The sequence below is a fragment of the Dermochelys coriacea genome, chromosome 12 (assembly GCF_009764565.3).
Source record: "Dermochelys coriacea isolate rDerCor1 chromosome 12, rDerCor1.pri.v4, whole genome shotgun sequence".
NCBI classification, from domain to species: domain Eukaryota; kingdom Metazoa; phylum Chordata; order Testudines; family Dermochelyidae; genus Dermochelys; species Dermochelys coriacea.
Genome location: NC_050079.1, coordinates 16,746,311 through 16,766,535, shown reverse-complemented (window position 1 = coordinate 16,766,535; position 20,225 = coordinate 16,746,311). Strand labels below are relative to the sequence as shown.

The following is a 20,225-nucleotide window of genomic DNA, read 5'->3' as shown; positions in this document are numbered from 1 at the left end:
AGCTTCCGGAGGGGCACTGGCCAGGGGAAGGTCTCCACCCTCTAAGTCTGGTAAGAGAGTTGAGGGAGTTGAGAAGAGTGCACCTGAAACCTAAGCACTCCTTCAAATTGGTACCAAAGCCTAGTTGGCTCTGGTTCTGCAAGGGGCATTGTCTCAAATTCGGCGGAGGCAGCACTGTCAACTTTTTTGGCACCACAGCAAGAGACCAACTTGGTGCCAATTGCCCCAGACGCATTTGTGGCAGAAAGAAACCTGCTCTTCCTCTTGGTGCAGGTGTATCCTTCCTTACAGGAGTCTGGTCCTTCAGGACTGCTGCCACTTGTGCCTGCAATTCAGCCTCCTGTACCACCGGAGGACAGGAAGCTCCTTGGTACTATCAAAGGGAAACCTGATCACTCCCATCACCCAAGACATTGCCCTTGGTGCCTTTGTGGTGGCTCCATTGAATGCCAGGCTCTCAGCACCAGTCCTTGGCACTCACTGGATCAGCCCTGCCATTGTCAGAGGAAGGGGAATCCTTGTTGTTGGACTCAGAGGTGGGATCTTACGTATCACAACTCCAAAGCAGGACCCACTGGTCTCCACACAGATTCTCTCTTCCCACTGTGATGCTTCAAGGGACCTGCCATGGGAATGTGGCCAGAACAATGGTGCTCTGCTCCATATCAGTGTTCGTTTTGGAGCTCTTGGGGTTTTCCCCCCAGCTTCCAGAACTTTCCCACAGCATGCGTATTCAGTGCCCTCATCTAGATGGGCTTAGTCTACGCACTGAGAAGTTCTATCCACACCATTTACCACACAGTTGCTACTGGCAGCACACAGACATTATCACTGCTGTTGAAGTTGCACTTGCTCAGTCCAAGTGTAAATTGTTACATCTGCCAGTACTGTGCCAACTTGTTGATGTAATTGCTGGTTGAACTGCTTCAGCTTTACGCTTGCCCGATCCAGTGCAATCTCTCAATGCTCTTGCTTATCCTTCAGTTACAGATTTGGAGGCTTAGAGTACTGGTTCTATCCCATGTCAAGATGACTACATGCAAGCCGAAGAGCAACTGAGGTGGTATTTGACTGGTCTCTCTTCTGCTCAGCTATTTCCACTAGCTCCTGAGCCCCCGGGGCAACAGAGGACATGGATGGAATGAAAATGATAACTTTTTTGTCTCATGGCATATCAGCTGGAGGGGGGAAAAAGGGCAAAAACCCAAAGGTTGGTTGGTTGGTTAGTTAGACATGCACAAATTTTTCAAAGTGTGCGTATTTTATTAGGGTTGCCACAGCTTTCCACTCACTACCTCCAATAACATCTGAGACCTGAAAAAGAGTAGAAATAGATCACTAACTCTACAGTGAGTAACAAAGCTTGCACTCATCTATCGTTTTACTCATCCCAAGAAGTACATCTCCCCCTTTCTCCCCATGTCCCAGCTGCCTTAAGGGGAAAGGGAAGAGGAACCTTCAGTTTAACCATAAAACCAGAATGGAGAAAAAAATAATTGTTATTGAATATATGAGTGAAATTGAGCATTTTATCTTCTCAGAGCACTGGTGCCTTTGTATTGGCAGTGGTCACAGGGTCTTAAGGTCCAGATGTGGTCCAGCAGTTGGAACAGATGTGTGACTTGTTCCTTGTGCACCTGCAACTGTGAGAGTGCAGGAGAGTATATCCGATGCCTTTCAGTGCACGAGTGTTTCTCCCCTTACAGGATAGAACATCTTGAAGCACCTGTTGGAATAAATAAAAAATGTGAACAGGTTCAATATGTTTTAGTTTATTGCTGTGTCTGCTTTAGGGAGGCTATTGTGTGGGAAAATAAACAGATCTTGCCTACAGGTTCCAGGGTTGCTGAATGTGGATATGATGTGCATATCTGTAATATAGACAAACTGCACTGTGCAAGTTGCAAAAATACAGTTCTCTGCTATCTGTTTTTATATATATATTTCTAATGTGTGCTATCATAGTGGCACTGAAGTGTTGTCACATGATTAAGAAGAGGAAATAATCTTTGCTTTGAGACTGGATTTAGAGAGAAAAGGTCAAGTCAGCCTATCATGTATTAACATTGTAAAGTATGTCTAAATAGAGCACTGGATGCAAATAATATATGTATGATTAGCAGTTCTAGTGTAATAATCCCGTTCCAGTGGGGCTTGTTGGTATCAGAACTTTTTGCTTGTAACTTAAGTTGCATATGGTGCCTTGTTAGATTTGAAACTTCTTGTAAAATCATCTGTGATAGCTTTTAATCCTTTATAAAAATCTTTGACTGAACGTTTAATACGAGAATCCAATAGTGATTTATAGGGACTCTTCTTTAGATCACTTTAATATTTCAAAATGTAATGCAGAAAACATTTCATAAAGCTTTGACCATTGCCTTGGTTTCCAAGTAGCAAACAGTATATCTATTTTACTTGAAAAATTCCATTGGCTACCTGTACAAATAGCTGTTAAAAGGACATCATACTGAAAATAATTGTTTTCCTGCTAATTAAACATGAATTACTTGCAAGTTTGCCCTACATTTACTAAAGTTTAAAAGGATCAAAATTGCTGTGACAGTCTTAGTGCAACGGATGAGTCTAGTTTAACTTGCTCCACGAAGTAAATGCTGCCTGATGTTTCGTTTTTGTTGTGTAATCATAACTCAGAACAAAATTAATTAGAGACTAGCAGCCATCGTCAAACTTTTGGCCTTGTATAGCTGTAAGCAGATCTATTACACAATCATACATGAACCTGTTTGTTAGTATGGGACAGTATATTCTGAGGTTTGACACTCTTCAGTTTTATGGTAGTAACCATCAAAGCAATAGCATTTTTTAATAGCTTTGGGAAACAGGCTTTGACATTTTAATTATGAACAGCCAAACCCCAAGACTGCAGTCACTTACTCATTTCCAGTATCCCTATAGACTAGCATATTTTTGAACAATTTTACTACAGATTCCTATCAGTAGGGATTGCACTGGTGCTACATTTGAGATCCCTTTCCTTGAGAGTAACCGGACTTTTCAAGCTAAACCAGTCATTTGTTCTTGTTTAGATATAATACATGCCAGACAGACTTTCCAGACATGCCAGACAGCCTTTATGTATCCTCTTGTTATCAGTAATGAAAACGCATCTATCCAGAATCTTTTTATCACTAAGCTTGATAAATGATTTTTAAACCCCCCCTCCTCCCCCCCCACACACACACCCCCTGTAAATGTGGAAATGGCCACTAGAATTTACTGGCAGAGCTAGATCATTGGAAATGGTTTGAAAGGTATCTGTGTTCAGGCATAACTGTTGCAGTCTAAACTGAAGTAATTGACAAACTGATCACCGCATTGGGTGCCTTCCTCCTTGAGCCTCCAGAACTGATGTCTGTAGCTAGTAAGGTTGGCGGCAGTGCTTTTTCTTGAATAAGAAAAGGAGTACTTGTGGCACCTTCAAGACTAACATTTATTTGAGCATAAGCTTTCGTGAGCTACAGCTCACTTCATCGGATCGCATCGATGAAGTGATCTGTAGCTCACAAAAGCTTATGCTCAAAATAATGTGTTAGTCTTGAAGGTGCCACAAAGTACTCCTTTTCTTTTTGTGAATATAGATTAACATTGCTGCTACTCTGAAACTTTTCTTGAAAGGTGATGGTGGCTTAAAAGAATCTCTTTAAAGGACACTGTCAGAAGTAATCCCACCACATCCTCAATCTTGCTCTTTTAAAAAAAAAAACTGTATATGATGTTTCCATTCCCTTCTAAAATAGGGGCAACAAAATAACTTCCTGAGGTGAGAGTTGTAATGTTACAATAGCAGTTCCTCACTTTGGTATCCCATCCTCAATACATACAAGATATAATAGACCTGCTGTGGACATAACCTCGATAGCCTCAAGGAGTGATAGAGTCCTCTCTGGGCTTATATAAGCACAATAAGCACAAGAACTGCTTATCTGTATTGGTATAATTTAACAGTATAAAGGTTTGTATACTGATAGATATATATATATATTATATATATCTATATATAGCTATTTTTATACTGGAAGGGAAATGAGCAATACGGCATAAGGCACCTCCATACCAGTATAGCTGTGTCTACGCTCTGGATTCTAATTGGTATAACTATTTTTTTGGTTTTGTTTAAAAAAAAAAACACAAAACTGACAGTTTTTATACTTGTACGGAAACTGTGTGTAGAGCCAGTCTCTTGCATAGTACTGCACCACACCCAACTGCAAAAACCACCAAGTAGTCTTCAGCTAGGATTTTTAACTGTTCTAGCTTTTAACAGCTCTAGATTTGGAGAGTGATATTTTTCAGTATCAAGATCTCTTTATAAAAAGGGATGACAGATAATCAGTCCCCCCTGTTCCCGCCCTCTGCTTGCCCTGACCTTATCCACACCCCTCCCCCGACCTCCACCCCAATTCTCGCTCTTTACCAACCCCCCCGTCCCCTTACTGCACGCCTGGAGCACAAATGGCTGCGATGCACCAGCCACGCCCCTGCGTAGCACACAGCACCGGGCCAGGCCGGCTCTGTAGCTGCACTGCCCAGGTAGCATGTAGCCCACCACCCAGAGCATTGCGCTGGGGGCTCAGTGAGCTGAGGTGGCAGGGGAGGGGGGGGACATCAGGGAGGGGCCAGGGGCTAGCCTCACGGACCAGGAGCTCAGGGGCTGGGCAGGAGGGTCCTGCAGGCCAGATGTGCTCCGCGGGCTGTAGTTTGCCCACCTCTGAGATATGCCCATATGTTTAGGCATGTATCTCAGATTGGAATCAACGCTGTGCAATTTTCTTGTTGGCTTTGGAGAGGTTAAATGTGAAAGAAAGAAGAAACAAGGACCAAGAAGGAAGGAAAGAAAGGACCAAAAAACACTAATTATGGACTCGGCAATGGAATTTTCCACTGCTGTATAGAAAGCTTTAAAGATATGTGAAGTTGCATATCATCTACCAAAGAATGTTAGCAGAGTGATATTGTTTAGATCAAATGATTTTAGATTTGGTGATCTGCTTGTTTGAAACATCAGACTACAGAATAAATTTTAAAATTTGACTATTGTATAACTGTAAATATAACTATTGTATAACTGTTTTCTGCGACAAGACTAGTTTTATACCCATCAAATCTGTGATTAAGGCTACGTTTTAGTCACAGGTATTTCTTAGTCAAAGTCATGGACAGGTCAGGGGCAAGTAAACAAAATTCACAGCCCGTGACCTGTCCGTGCCTTGTACTAAATACCCAGACTAAATCTTGGGTGCTCTGGGGCTGGGGGCACACGGGTGCGGGGAGGGTCTTGGCAGGGCTGGCACGCTCCCGTACCTGGCTCCATGCAGCTCCCGAGAGTGGCGACATGTCCCTTGGCTCCAAGGCGGAGGCACAGCCGGTGTGCTGCCCCCACTCTGAGCGCCAGCTCTGCAGCCCCCATTGGCTGGGAACTGTGGCCAACAGGAGCTGTGGGGGTGGTTCCTATGGGTGGAGTGCAGCACACAGAGCTGTCTGGCCACGCCTCTGCCTAGGACAGAGCTGAGGACATGTCACCACTTATGGGGAGCCCCAAGGTAAGCGCTCTCTGAGCCCTCACCTCCTCCTGTGCCCCTACTCCAGATCTGAGCCCTATCCCAGCACCCAAAACTCCAGCTGCTGAGACTGGCCCAGCAGCAGCTAGTGTGGCTGGTTTACGGGATGCCCAAGCTGCTCAGGCAGCCCCGGGCCAGCCACACCAGCAACTGCAGGAAGTCACAAATAAGAAAGGAATCCATGACCTCCATGACAGTCTTGCAGCCTTATCTATGATTATTCAGTATTTAATAGAAATTTCTTCTTTTCAAAAAGAAAGCAAGAAGTAAGCTGTGACTTAAGTTTTAAAACTCAACTCGGAATTTTTCTGAACTCATTCTAGAAGAGAAAGCAGACATCTTCAAGAATAAGTTTATTCTTATCCTGTCAGTGGAAGATAAGGCTTCTGATTCACTGAAGAAATTTGCCTGTGTTCTTGAGTTTAAACAATCCTGAATCTACTAAATGAAACAACTTTCATCCTGATTGAGGCAAAGCTAATTCTAAAATAGTCTGAAACAGTACTTCATATCTTTTTTGGAATAAAAATGGTCCTACAGTTCATGTTTTCCCATGAGTCTTCATTAAAACTCCAGGAATGAGACTTTAGTTCAGATTTAATCCTCTCTTTCCTTGACACTTGCCAAATGCATACCCATCAAGCAGAATTTTTGCTTATTTTGTCTCTCTAACCACTTAATTAGTTGATTTGAAAAGTTCTAAAAAATAGTGAATAATTGACTGGTTCATTTTTTATGCTGTTTTGGGGGTCATACTACTTATTCACTAATATTCATGTGACAGCCAGTCTACACGAAAACATACTTGGTACAAATTTGTGAATAATGGCAGCCCCCCTCTTTTGTAGTTAAGAGAGAAATGTTCAGTAGAAAGCAGAAAACATACAGAATAACCAGTCACACACCATGAAAAGTAAATAGTTTATAACTGTTCACTGACTATCTGGAATAACTTTCAAAGGGCTCCTAAATCAGTTAGGTACTTCCAAAAATTCTACTTGGTCTGGAAACTTAATCATCTGAACTATTAATCAAATAACATTCTGAGCTGTAAGGACTGTGAATCTCTTCTCCCCCAAAATACCATATTGTAGCCTCTAGCTTTCCCATGAAAAATGGGGTTCCTTTTTTGAGGCATCTGATTTTTCACCCATTTAAATCCATAGTAAAACTTCCTTTGATTTCAGTGGATACAGAGTTGAGCCTTTGTAAAATCCATTCTTAAAGGTACAGCTGGTATAAAAATCATTTTTAAAATCCTTGCTTACAAATGTCCCAAGAAGGGTTTTTAACAAATTTAAAAATCTAAATTGTGCCTTCATTGAACCTAGGGTTGGCATTTTAGAAACAAGATATTTCTGCTCCTGTGGATGTCACATCGCCCCTGTTGGTTGCTTTTGTTTTCCTCCTTATTCTGCACCCCGAGACTTTCAACTGGTCTGCCTCTTACTGAGGTCCAGAATGAGATAAGTAAATCTGAATCCAGTTACCAGATTTGCATAACTACTTGAAGCTGAAAACTGATAAGGATATGGCTACTTTCTACAAAGTCAACTTAATCTCTTAAAAGGCTGGGTTGAACTTTTGCTCAGCCCCAGGATTCTGTGAAAGAAAAACTACTCCATCTATAATCAGTATCTCAGTCATTTTTCATGAAAACATACAGCCCTTAATGTTCCTGCTAACTTTCACTGATCCCAGTACTGGATTTACAGTACTTCAAGTGCATTATGTTACTTCAGTTGATCAAGAGACAATTTAGTAATAGGTGAATTTCTAATATATGTGAATATAAATCCAATTAAAAATACAGTAAACAGTACTGTGAGAGTGTTTTTATATGGCTATATAGCCATTTCCTTGAAGAGAAATGTGACTGGTTACACTGCTCCTTCTCTGCCCCCTGCTGGAAGCACTGCCACCTGAAGAAAGAGTGGTCACCTGGAAAAGAAGGGCAGTGTGGTGAGACCACTGAACAGACTGTTTTTTGCTGTGCAGTTTAAAAAGACCAGGCATCTGTTTCTGAGTTGAATTTGAGTTGAACAACTAATTATTACTGCATTAGCAAGGGACTTGCTGCACAAGACTCCTTGCTTCCAATGAGTTTTGACAGTATAACAATTATTATTGCAGTGTAACAATTTCTTTTAAAAACAAAAACAACCAAGGCTTTGTTTTATATCCAAAGTAACTTAATGAATGCAGTGGCAATTAAACAGTAAGAAAATACTGTCATATTGCGAGAACTAATTTGTGGATACTTTTCATCTTTAAGCTAAAGATTTAGAATTCCTCTTGAGACGCTTGCAAACAAATTCAGCACTCTCTTTAATAGTCTAGTTAGGGTACATCTACACTGCACATCACTGCCAGTGCAGTGTTGATGTACCCTAACTAGACTCTTAAAGAGTGCTGAATTTGTTTGCAAGTGTATGCATAGCTACATGCATCTGAGAAAAGCAAGCTGTGTCTACGCTGCAGAGTGTAGCTACACAAATCAGTGAAAGGCTTTGGTGCTGCCTTCTTCTGCTGGAGCCTTTTCCTGCTGCCTTCCCCCTGCCTTTTAAAGCAGGAGTAGGCTCTGGTAGTGGAGAGGCAGCAGGACACTATACAGCTAAAAATAGCCATGTAGACAAGGAAGGCACTGCTTGGACATGTAGAGAACTGTGTAGGGTACATACCCGCAAGGTTCAGGCATGGCTTTACTTCCAAAAGCAGTGCTTCACCATCTGCTCTTTATACTTGTGCTGTGGGGTGGGATGTAGCATATGTACTCTACACCAGTGGTTCTCAAAGCCGGTCTGCGCTCGTTCAGGGAAAGCCCCTGGTGCCCGGACCGGTTTGTTTACCTGTCACGTCTGCAGGTCGGCTGATCGTGCTTCCCACTGGCCGTGATTCGCCGCTCCAAGCCAATGGAGGCTGCAGGGAAGTGGCGTGGGCCAAGGGATTGTGCTGGCCACCCTTAATCAAGGTGGGCCGTTTGCAGCAGTTGACCATGAAGCGGTGATGAACAGTAAGGGGGGGGGAAATAAACATGAGGAAATAGTTTTACTTTGTTCCTCACATGTTCTTGTCAATTGCTGGAAATGGTCCACCTTGATTATCACTACAAAAGGTTTTGTTTCTCTCCTGCTGGTAATAGCTCACTTTACCTGATCACTCTTGTTAGTGTGTATGGTAACATCCATTGTTTCATGTTCTCTGTGTATATAAGATCTCCCCACTGTATTTTCCACTGAATGCATCCGATGAAGTGAGCTGTAGCTGACGAAAGCTTATGCTCTAATAAAATGGTTAGTCTCTAAGGTGCCACAAGTACTCCTTTTCTTTTTGCGAATACAGACTAACACAGCTGCTACTCTGAAACTTGTCAGGAGTCCAGGGCACTTCCCACTGAGGGTTACCAAAAGAAACTACACCATCTGCTCAAGAAACTCCCTGAAAAAGCACAAGAACAAATCTGCACAGACCTAGAACCCCAAGCAGGGATATTCTATCTGCTACCCAAGATCCATAAACCTGGAAATCCTGGATGCCCCATCATATCAGGCATTGGCACCCTGACAGCAGGATTCTGGCTATGTAGACTCCCTCCTCAGGCCCTACGCTACCAGCACTCCTAGCTATCTTCGAGATACCACTGACTTCCTGAGGAAACTACAATCAGTCGGTCATATTCCTGAAAACACCATCCTGGCCACTATGGATGTAGAAGCCTCTACACCAACATTCCACACAAAGATGGACTACAAGCTGTCAGGAACAGTATCCCCAACAATGTCACAGCAAACCTGGTCGCTGAACTTTATGACTTTGTCCTCACCCATGACTATTTCACATTTGGGGACAATGTGTATCTTCAAATCAGCGGCACTGCTATGGGTACCTGCATGGCCACACAGTATGCCAACATTTTATGGCTGACTTAGAACAATGCTTCCTCAGCTCTCGTCCCCTAATGCCCCTACTCTACATTGATGATATCGACATCATCATCTGGACCCATGGAAAAGAAGCCTTTGAGGAATTCCACCATGATTTCAACAATTTCCGTCCCACCATCAGCCTCAGCCTGGACCAGTCCACACAAGAGATCCACTTCCTGGATGCTACGGTGCTAATAAGCGATGATCACATAAACACCACCCTATGCCAGAAACCTACTGACCGCTATACTTACCTACATGCCTCCAGCTTTCATCCAGACCACACCACCCATTGTCTACAGCCAAGCTCTATGATACAACCGCATTTGCTCCAACCCCTCAGACAGAAACTCAGACAGAAACTAACATCTACAAGATCTCTATCAAGCATTCTTACAACTACAATACCCACCTGCTGAAGTGAAGAAACAGATTGACAGAGCCAGAAGAGTACTCAGAAGTTACCTACTACAGACAGGCCCAACAAAGAAAATAACAGAACACCACTAGCCATCACCTTCAGCCCCCAACTAAAACCTCTCCAGTGCATCATCAAGGATCTACAACCTATCCTGAAGGATGATCCATCACTCTCACAGATCTTGGGAGACAGGCCAGTCCTTGCTTACAGACAGCCCCGCAACCTGAAGCAAATACTCACCAGCAACCACACACTACACAACAGAACCACTAACCTAGGAACCTATCCTTGCAACAAAGCCCATTGCCAACTGTGTCCACATATCTATTCAGGGGACACCATCACAGGGCCTAATCATATCGGCCATGCTATCAGAGGCTCATTCACCTGCACATCTACCAATGTGATATGTGACAGCAATGCCCTTCTGCCATGAACATTGGTCAAACTGGACAGTCTCTACGTAAAAGAATAAATGGACACCAAATCAGACGTCAAGAATTATAACATTCAAAAAACCAGTCGGAGAATACTTCAATCTCTCTGGTCACTCAATTACAGACCTAAAATTGAAATTCTTCAACGAAAAAAACTTCAAAAACAGACTCCAATGAGAGACTGCTGAATTGGAATTAATTTTGCAAACTGGACACCATTACATTAGGTTTGAATAAAGACTGGGAGTGGTTGTGTCATTACACAAAGTAAACTATTTCCACATGTTTATTCCTCCCCCCCCCCCCCCCGTTCCTCATACGTTCTTGTCAACTCCTGGAAATGGCCCACCTTGATTATCACTACAAAAGGCTTTTTTTCCCTCTCCTGCTGGTAATAGCTCACTTACCTGATCACTCTCATTACAGTGTGTATAGTAACACCCATTGTTTCATGTTCTCTGTGTATATAAAATCTCCCCATTCTATTTTCTACTGCATGCATCTGATTAAGTGAGCTGTGGCTGACGAAAGCTTATGTTCAAATAAATTTGTTAGTCTCTAAGGTGCCACAAGTACTCCTTTTCTTTTTGCGAATACAGACTAACACAGCTGCTACTCTGAAACTTGTCAGGAGTCCAGGGCACTTCTGACTTATGGTTGTATATCCTTGTGTTACTTAATTTTCTGTCTCTTGGCTTTGTAGCTTGCACCATTAGCAATTAGCAAAATCAGACATGCTAACATTTTAGAGGAAAATGGGATGTGGGTATTTTTCATAATTTGGTTGGATAAATGACAATCTCAAACAAATACAATACTTATAGAAGGTCCCTGATCAGGGTCAGGTGATGCATCAAACAATTGTTGTATATGGCTCAGTTGATATTCTGCATATATTCTGTTCTTACAGAATTGTTGCTACTTGAGTTAACAGGAATGTAATGTCCATTAAGAACTATAGGAGACAAATCTGTAACAGAGTAATCTTATTTTAAAGCATGAGAACCAAACTGTGTCACTCAGTTCACTATTTACTAATCAAGTAACTGCATTAATGGACTGCTTTTTCCCATAACCTCTGGAAACATTCAATTTATAATTATTTTTTCCTTTTTTAAATTACAAAGAGGAAGAGCTAAGTTATTGCGCTTTTTTGTGTTTTGTTTTGTTTTGTTTTAAATTCTGGAAGACTGACTGTTTAATTAGCCTTCTCTTCCTTTGTCACTGCAGGCTGTACTTAACAGTAAATCTGTACATTTAATCTCTGTACTCCTGGCCATTAGCTCAGAATCTCAGTAGTAAGTGGTAATGTGACCCAATGACTGAAAAATCAAATGTTACCTTAAAAGATCTGTTGGCCATGGAGTGTTCAGACTAGAGTTCCCCAGTATGTGCATCTCACAGAAACTTAATTATCATGATAGGGTTATAGTGCTAGAAGAACTTGTAAAATATTACCAACAGACTGAATTGCATCAGGATTTCTAAGAGGAAATATTAGTGGTGGACTAGGAGATCTTTTGAAAAACCAAATGATTAGGTAAGCAAATACCTCTAAGTAGCAGATCACAAACCATAAATTGAGGGATGTGTGTTTTGGTCTCATGTTGAAGATTTTTGAGTGAAGAATACAATGGGGAGAGGAGGAAGGAGTAAGACAGTAGGAAGACAAGTTTTATAGTAACAACCAAGTGAACACTGAAAGAGCAGATTTGCTGTTAGAAACACTCTGTAGCAATACCTGAGGAATAGAATGTCATGCATAAGCATGACCTAATCATGCTAGTGTAAGAGTAAGAAATTTAAAAAAATTAAGAAATTAAACTAATTATACAAAGAACATAGATAAATACTAAGTCAAAAATAAAGAAAATATTTGATCCTCTAATCTCTTGTCAATTTTAGTAATCTATGATGTTACTTGTAACAGAAGAATATTAAAATGTTTCAGGCAGATGAAATCTGAGTTGTGTATCTCTTTAGTCATAATACTTACCGTTCTGTCCCTTTCGGATGTCCTTCATCTATTTCATGACATCTGTGGTATGGCTTCCATTGTGTGTGGGGAGACGGGGGCAGTGGGGGAGGCTAGGAAGACTTTTTCACCTCCCATCTGAGGATCTCAATTTTGTAAATCATTCCTCTTGGCAGTCCATCAGAGCTTCCAGGAAAGATGCATTTGTTTTTACAAATAACTTTTTTTTTTAATTTCTCTTAAAAACATCTAGCTGCTACTATAATGGTCACTGTAGGAAACAAGTGAAATAAACTCATCAATCCTATATCAGGGATTTATTTAATCTTGCAGGAATTCAGTAACTGTTTAAATTTGGTGGTGTTGACAGGTGAAAAATGGGCTTTAGTCCTCTGGTTAGTCAGGAGGATGTTGCTATGTGCTAGTGCAAATGGATACACAAATTTCCTGGACTTGTGTAATGAGACTTGTGTTTAAACAGCTATACGAAGCATAATTTATTAAAATCCCACCCAAAATATGTGGGGGCGGGGGGGCTTATTCTTAAAATAATGCAGCTGATCAGCTGACTGCCAACTTCATTCTATCCTGTGTTCTGCTGATGTGTGTACACAACTCCTCTTTAACAGTAATAGGAGAATACGGTGCTTAGTGTGAACGTTTCTACTTAGCAGTGAGCAAACAGGTACATATAACTGAGATGACTCTAACTACAGACAACTGTTTGTTAGTTCACATTTGTTTAAATGTCTGAGTTGATTTTGTGTGGATTAACAAATCGCTTGTGCTGACACAGGCGATGACTCAGTGGTGACAAGGGACTAACTGAAAAGGTTAGCTAAAAGGCTTTTGTTTAAATATTTGGATATTGAGCGTACCCTGAACTCCTCATTAGACTTCCTTGAAGATTTAAAGCTTTATATATCTCGCTGATGTTAACATATTTAGTGGTGCTATTTCTTTCACTTTCAGTGTGAACAAAAGCAGCTTTGATTAATTTCTGTATTCTTTGGAAACATGATATAAGCATATCCTATGTTTTGTAGATTAATGTGTTGAAATTAAACTTCCATAAATCCGAATTTACTTTGTGAAGGCAGACAATAGTTTTGTTAAAATTAACGTTCAATGTCCTTGAAATATTTCTAAACCATTTGAGATAATAGCAGCCTTTTTAATTTTCTCTCTTTTAGTTAAAAGAAAAGGAGTACTTGTGGCACCTTGGAGACTAACAGATTTATTTATTAGTCTCTAAGGTGCCACAAGTACTCCTTTTCTTTTTGTGAATACAGACCAACACGGCTGCTACTCTGAAACCTCTCTCTTAGTTAACTTTTATCTTTTTTTTTCTTCAGTCTTCATGAAGAAATCATTGATTTCTTCAAGTACATGTCTCCCAGACCGGAAGAAGAAAGAATGCGAATGGAAGTGGTGAACAGAATAGAAAACGTTATTAAGGAGCTCTGGCCGAATGCAGATGTGAGTAGGACTTGGCATGCTCTAACAAAAAGCTTGGTCTCTGGGTCTTTGTAAACAGCTTTTTTTTGTTTGTTACACTATCACTTTTCCCCCTTTATTACAAAAATAACTTTATGCTCAAATTGTGATATAAAAGATATTCACTATTTCTATGACACCATAGTTGAGCTTGGCACTTTAGACATATATATGAACATAGGCCCTGGTCAGGGAAACTAAATTAGACATACTACCAACAAAGGAAGGGTATGAAATCTAACCAGAACTATATATGGGTGTGTTACTATGCATCCCTCATTACTATGCATCATCTTGCCTCACACTCTTAAGTAACATTTAAAAAAAAAAAAAGAAGAAGTTAAGGGACGAGTGTTGAAGAACATGACTGATGTGGGAGGCCTACCCGATTGCATTGAAGTGGCTTGTCCTGCTGGAAAAGAGAAGCTTATGTTCATACAGGTATAAGAGATGATGTAGGAAGGAACACATGACTTAGATCAGGGTTTTTCAGGACAGTTTTTTTTGGTGGCTTCAGAGTGTGGCCACCAACTCTTGCTCATGGCCGCTCTCACACTTTTTCCTAAAATACTTATTAGCTTTAGGAAAAACAAAAAAATATGCACATATACATGTTCAAAATCATTGTTATTTATTTATTTATTGCTAGCTTGTAAGTCTGTTGTTAAAAGTGATGTTAACAAACATACAAATATCACTTTTCATAGCATATTTACTCAGACCCAACAAACCGGGGGACAAATTAAGCCCTGGATTCAGGGGTTAGGGGAGACAACAGGAGCCGGGGTGATTGGGTTGGGGGAGACAGTTGGGAGCCAGAGCCTGATGCCCCGTAGCCAGAGCCCAAAACCCTGTGGCCAGGGGATGGAGCCTGAAACTGCATGGCCACAGCCTGGGGCCCCTCACTGTGCAGCTGGGGCCAAGGGCTGGAGCCCGAAGCCCCATGGCCAGAGCCTGCCATGCTACCATCCCAGGGGTGAAGCCCAAAGCCTGAGTCCCACTGCCCTGGGAAGGTGGGTAACTCACCAGCTGCCTGCTTCTCCAGCATTGTGCCCCAGGTGTCTCCAGAAGGGGCAGGGCCCGATCCCTACTTGCAGCCGTAGCAGCCAGCACCAAGGCAGTGCATCTAGGAGCAACAGTGGTGTAGATGATAGTGTAATGTTGTAGCTCATGACTAAAATTGTTGTTGTTGTTCTCATTTTGTAAAATCTTTGCATGTGCTTTCAAATTTAAACTGTTGACTCTGTTGTTTAATTTTAAATAAAGCATTACTACAATAAATTAACTCCATAGAATGTAATTTAGAAATCCAATATCGTTTCACTTGCCCCAAGGATATTAGTTGGTAGGTGTTTTACTGGGGGAAGCTTGAGTGGTGTCTGGTCTCTGTCTATGGCTCTAGCCAGTGCTATTCACATCAACTTCACATACAAGTTTGTTTGTTTATTTTTAAAACCCTGTAAGTCTCAGATGTGACAAATCTAGATACAGTGTAACTTGAATTTGAAATTAACTAAGATTAACTGTTCTTGTATACTTTGACACCAAAACATATAACCAGTAAGGTGTAAACACTATGAACAAGCATGTGCTGAAACCATTTATGAGCACAAACAACAAAATAAAATATGTGTTCCCATGAATGAAACGTTAAAACAAGACATGGCACATGCAGTGTATGCTTCCCCACCGCAATAAAGAAAGGGATAAAAAGTTGATTGGGTAAAACTATATATCTTAAATTGTAACTTTATTTATAGACATCAGCAATTGTCATTTGCTCTCTTACTTGAGGGGGATGTGCTTAGAAGGAAACATTCCTAATAAGTGAGATTTGTTCTTGGCATCAACTGGGTTCCATCGTGAGAGAGGCTTTAATTACCCTGAAACAGAACTACATTTAGTGATTTTAAGTGAAGGCATTTAAAATAATTTGACAAAGTGAACGTTAAATCTTGCTAGTATTGTATAAACAAAAGTTGTCATACAATGAAATTCAGAGAAAAGCTTGTCACGTTATCCTTAACTGTACTTGGATATTACGCAGTCCTCCGCGTTGGTCAGAGAATAGTTGATGTTGCATACCTTGTGCGATTATGACAATACCATAGTTGGACACAAGATGGGAAGTAGTAAGCTTAAGTCTATTTAAATTGGCAAACATAAGATTCACTGTTTTAAATGTTGGGGGGGGAGGGGAGAGGAATATAAACTGGCTTGCAAAGGGTTCCTATTTTGCATTAATTGTGGGTATTGTCAGGATTTGTTTTTGTTAGAATAAGTACCTCAGGATACATTGTATGGTAAAGGTTCTCTCAGAAACATTAGCATTGTGTTAATGCAGTGGTTTTCAAACTTTTGTGCTGGTGACCCCTTTCACATAGCAAGCCTCTGAGTGTGACATCCCCCTCCTTCTCTCAAATTAAAAACACTATTTTATATATTTAACACCATTATAAATGCTGGAGGCAAAGCAGGGTTTGGGGTGGAGGATGACAGCTTGCGACCCCCCATGTAATGACCTCGCAACCCCCTGAGGGATCGCAACCCCCAGTTTGAGAACCCCTGTGTTAATGTCTGCAAAATCCAAGACAGAAGGAAGAAGTCAGTAAGGCTTGGTCTATGCTAGCAACTTATGTAAAACTGTTGCTCAGGGGTATGGCAAATCCATACCCCTGAGCAATGCTGTTATACCAGCCTAACTCCCAGTGTAGACAGTGCTATGTTGATGGGAGGGTTTCGCCCTTCAACATACACTACCTCTCAGGGAGGTGGAGAACCTATGCCGCTGACAGGAGAGGCCTTCCTATTAGTGTAGTAGTGTCTTCACTGAAGCGTTACAATGCGCAGCTGCATCAGTGATTGTGCCACTGTAGAATTTTAAGTGTAGACATGCACTACGATTGTAAAGATGTTACCAAAAATATAAATAGTTTACATGCAAGCAAAAAAATGCACCTGCACCAACACAATAAGAATGCTGAAGTATAGTATTAATAGCACTCATGGAGCACTTGCAACATTTCTGTGAAGTAGATGGTAATATATATTTGGGTAGTACAAAGGTATAAACGGCTTGAGAGCTAGAACACAAACTCTTTTGCCTGGATGTTATATCAGACTCTTTGATGCTTTTCTCTAGTATTATTATTTTTAAAAATAGTTTCTTACACACTTAAGTATTTTTAAAATGAGAGATTTGTAATGGAAAAGCTGAGGGAGCGAGAACTCTGTCTCGAGCAGCACTTTAATTAGAAATAATATTTATTCTGATACTCTCTTCTATTGTGAATATTTTTAGGCCTATTGCTGCGTTGCTCTATTTTTAATCTTCTTTTAAAGTTAAAGATGTAAATACCTGACTTTGCCAAACTCCTCTCTTTATGGTCATGTTAAATATTTCAAAAAGAAAAGGACTTGTGGCACCTTAGAGACTAACAAATTTATTTGAGCATAAGCTTTCGTGAGCTACAGCTCACTTCATCGGATGCATTTAGTAATGCCTAAAACTACCAGTGGAGGGTAGCAATAGTCAAACTTTACTAGTCACTCGATTAGATAATTGTTCAGAAATTTAAAAGGTGCATTTTAATGCCCTATTTCTCTGTTACAGGTGCAGATATTTGGAAGTTTTAAAACTGGTTTATATCTACCTACTAGGTTAGTACGTTTCCAGTAACTTCTTATACGTTGTTTAGGCATGTTTTGAAATCTCTTCCTCTGCTGTTTACCTTTATCCCCCATTACTGAATGCTGAATTTGTTCCACCCTAGGAACATTATTCTGTGCCGAGATAGAATAATGTTCCTAGGGTGAAATATGTACTTGTCATCCTACTGTTTTCCTAACTACTGACTTATATCATGTATTTTGTATCAAAATATATATATTCAAAGCTGACTTGTATACAGGCATTTTTATAGAGTACCTGTTTCAGTGATGTTTAAGATATTCTTTTTTTTAAAAGACTGCCTCATACTTTAAAATGTCTGACTATTCCTGAAAACTGCTCAAGCCTAAAGGTAAATATTATACTTTTATTCAGCCCTCCCAATCAAATACATTTGTAAAAATATAAAGAATGATTGATGGATTATATGAAATAGGACACATCACCTGTTTAGATCCTGCTTGCAATAATATAAAATGTGACCCCTTTGATCATTTTATCAAGAATAGACTTAGTTTTGTAACTCAGCCTAATTATAAGATTAAATCAAAGTAAAATTTTAGATTTCTCCCACTTCACTGTGATTTTTCCAGCACGTGATATCTTTTAATCCTGACATTTGAGGTCAGGTATTAAGCTATTTATCATATTAAAAGAGAATCTGAATCCAATTTCTAGAAGAAGAAATTAAAACATCAGCATATTACCTAGTCAGTTTAGTTGACTTAAATGATTGTAGATGTCTTTGTCTTTATAGGGGAATAAAGCCATTTATAAGAATCCAGGCTTTTTTTTTTTTTTTTTTTTTTTAAATGATGTATACAATGAGCCTAACAAAAGAGGAGGCTATTTTTTAGCTAACAAGTTAAACCGAAAGAACTCTTGAAGCTATCAACATCTACACTAACCAGATGCTGAAGATGAAGCGTGTCTATTTAGTCCCACTCAAGCTTCTATCACTGAGAAATCTAAAGTAGCTAACTGCGGACTTAGTTAAATCCATTACTAATTTCCATCTAAAGAAAGTTCATCAGAAGATTGCATTAAGATCTTGTATGTAAGAATTTGAAATAATTTTGCCAATTAAAAATGTAATATATAAGTAAGCTTCAAGCCCTAATGGTTACAGGATAAAGTCCTATCAGCAATTCAAAGGCTGTAGTTTATACTTTAAAGACCTTTAAAAACATTTTTTCCCAGGGAACATTTCAGAATGAGTAATTAGTTGATTCCCAAACCTTATTACAATATTCTTCTCTGTTCACTATTCTTGTTTCTCATCTCCTGTTAGGAGGAAAATGCTTAATAAAATTAGGAACTAATTTAAAGCAACTTCTTCATATAATTGGCTTTGACTTATGAAGCAACAAGAAAGAAAGAAAAACTGAGTTGTTAAATTTCTGACAAGTAGGCCTCTTAGAAGCACAGGTCCCCCAAGAAAACATGTTGCCTGCTTAAATTTGGCTTTGTTCTTTCTTCAGACTATTTGGATTAATCAAAAATAGATTAGGTGCTGATAATGCAAGAAAAATATGCATCATTATTCACATGTCTAAAAGACTTAATCCCCTTGCTGCTCCAGTCTTGATGCTTGGCATTTGTTCTGAGCCCTTCAGTGGTTCAGATTTTGATTACAATTTGTAAAGTTAGTTTTTATTCACTACCAAAACTCCATTGTAAGAATTTAATTGCAATCTGTCTCAACACTTGGTGCAGTGGTCAGAGGCACTTCTGTCTTGCTTGCCTTTCTTCCCTGTTTGTTGTTGTTGCTCTGGAGCTTACCTACTTTGCTATTCAGAAGAATTCCAATGCTTGGAGTATTTGATTTAATAAAACAGAATGTAGGCTAGCATGGTATACTGTGCCTCTTCAATCTATTTCATTATTAGTCTCTAACAAGCACACCATTTTCTTTTGTTTCTTTAATTTTTTTTATTCATCTCTAGTTACACAGTTAGTCTAGATCTAAGGTTTTCCTATTAAACACCCTTTGCTGGCCTTTTTTTGTTTCTGTTGTTCTAAAATAGAACCCCTTGAATAGCCAATTACTTCAGTGTTGAGGACTAATTAGATAATTATTGTTCATCTGATGGGGGTCAAGTAGTGTTGTCCTGCAGGTAATATGTATTCTCAGGGTGTTAATATATTGCTCTCTCTGGCCTGGTGCACACTACAAACATTCTTTGCTGTTCCAATCTGTATGAGCAATGAATTTAGCACTCATTTAGCTGAAAGTGTAGATCAGAACAAAATAAGTATTTTTTTTCTGAAAAGGTTTTAACCATAGTTTTCTGAATGGTGCTTGTTCCTGGTCAGTTAAACAGTATATAGTTGGACTGTTGTTAAACCTGTCTGTTGCTAACACTGATTGCGTGCAAATTTTAAAGTTCCTAATGTGGTTTCTATAAATGTACAAAATTCTAAAATCTGCATGAAAGTAACTTCTGAAATAAGGTAGATTTCCCCAGTATTTCTCTCCCCCTCCTGCCATAGTTTACTTTGGCAAGCCAATTTATTGGTAAAGAATAATCTGTCTAGGCCTAAATCCCTCCCTCTTTACCCAAATCAGGCTGGTCTAGTGCCTGATTGGAAAGTAGACCTTAAACTACAAACCAAAAAAGAAGTTTGGAAAAATATAAAGCTCAGCTTATTCAATGCCTCCAAAAAAGTTTTCACTGTTTTTAAATTGTAAAGACTCTTTTGGACCCTAATAAAAT

At 39.9% G+C, this 20,225-nt stretch overlaps 1 protein-coding gene across 3 annotated transcripts in view; it reads left to right on the top strand.

Annotated features, from left to right (window-relative positions):
- Positions 1–20,225, top strand: part of TENT4B (terminal nucleotidyltransferase 4B) — a 52,857-nt gene that overhangs the window by 11,122 nt on the left and 21,510 nt on the right. For all 3 annotated transcript variants that reach the window (XM_038368405.2, XM_038368404.2, XM_043494849.1), the window contains exons 2-3: positions 13,697–13,820; positions 17,452–17,498. In XM_038368405.2, the coding sequence (XP_038224333.1) occupies positions 13,697–13,820; positions 17,452–17,498 (171 nt within the window). The remainder of the gene's footprint in view (positions 1–13,696; positions 13,821–17,451; positions 17,499–20,225) is intronic.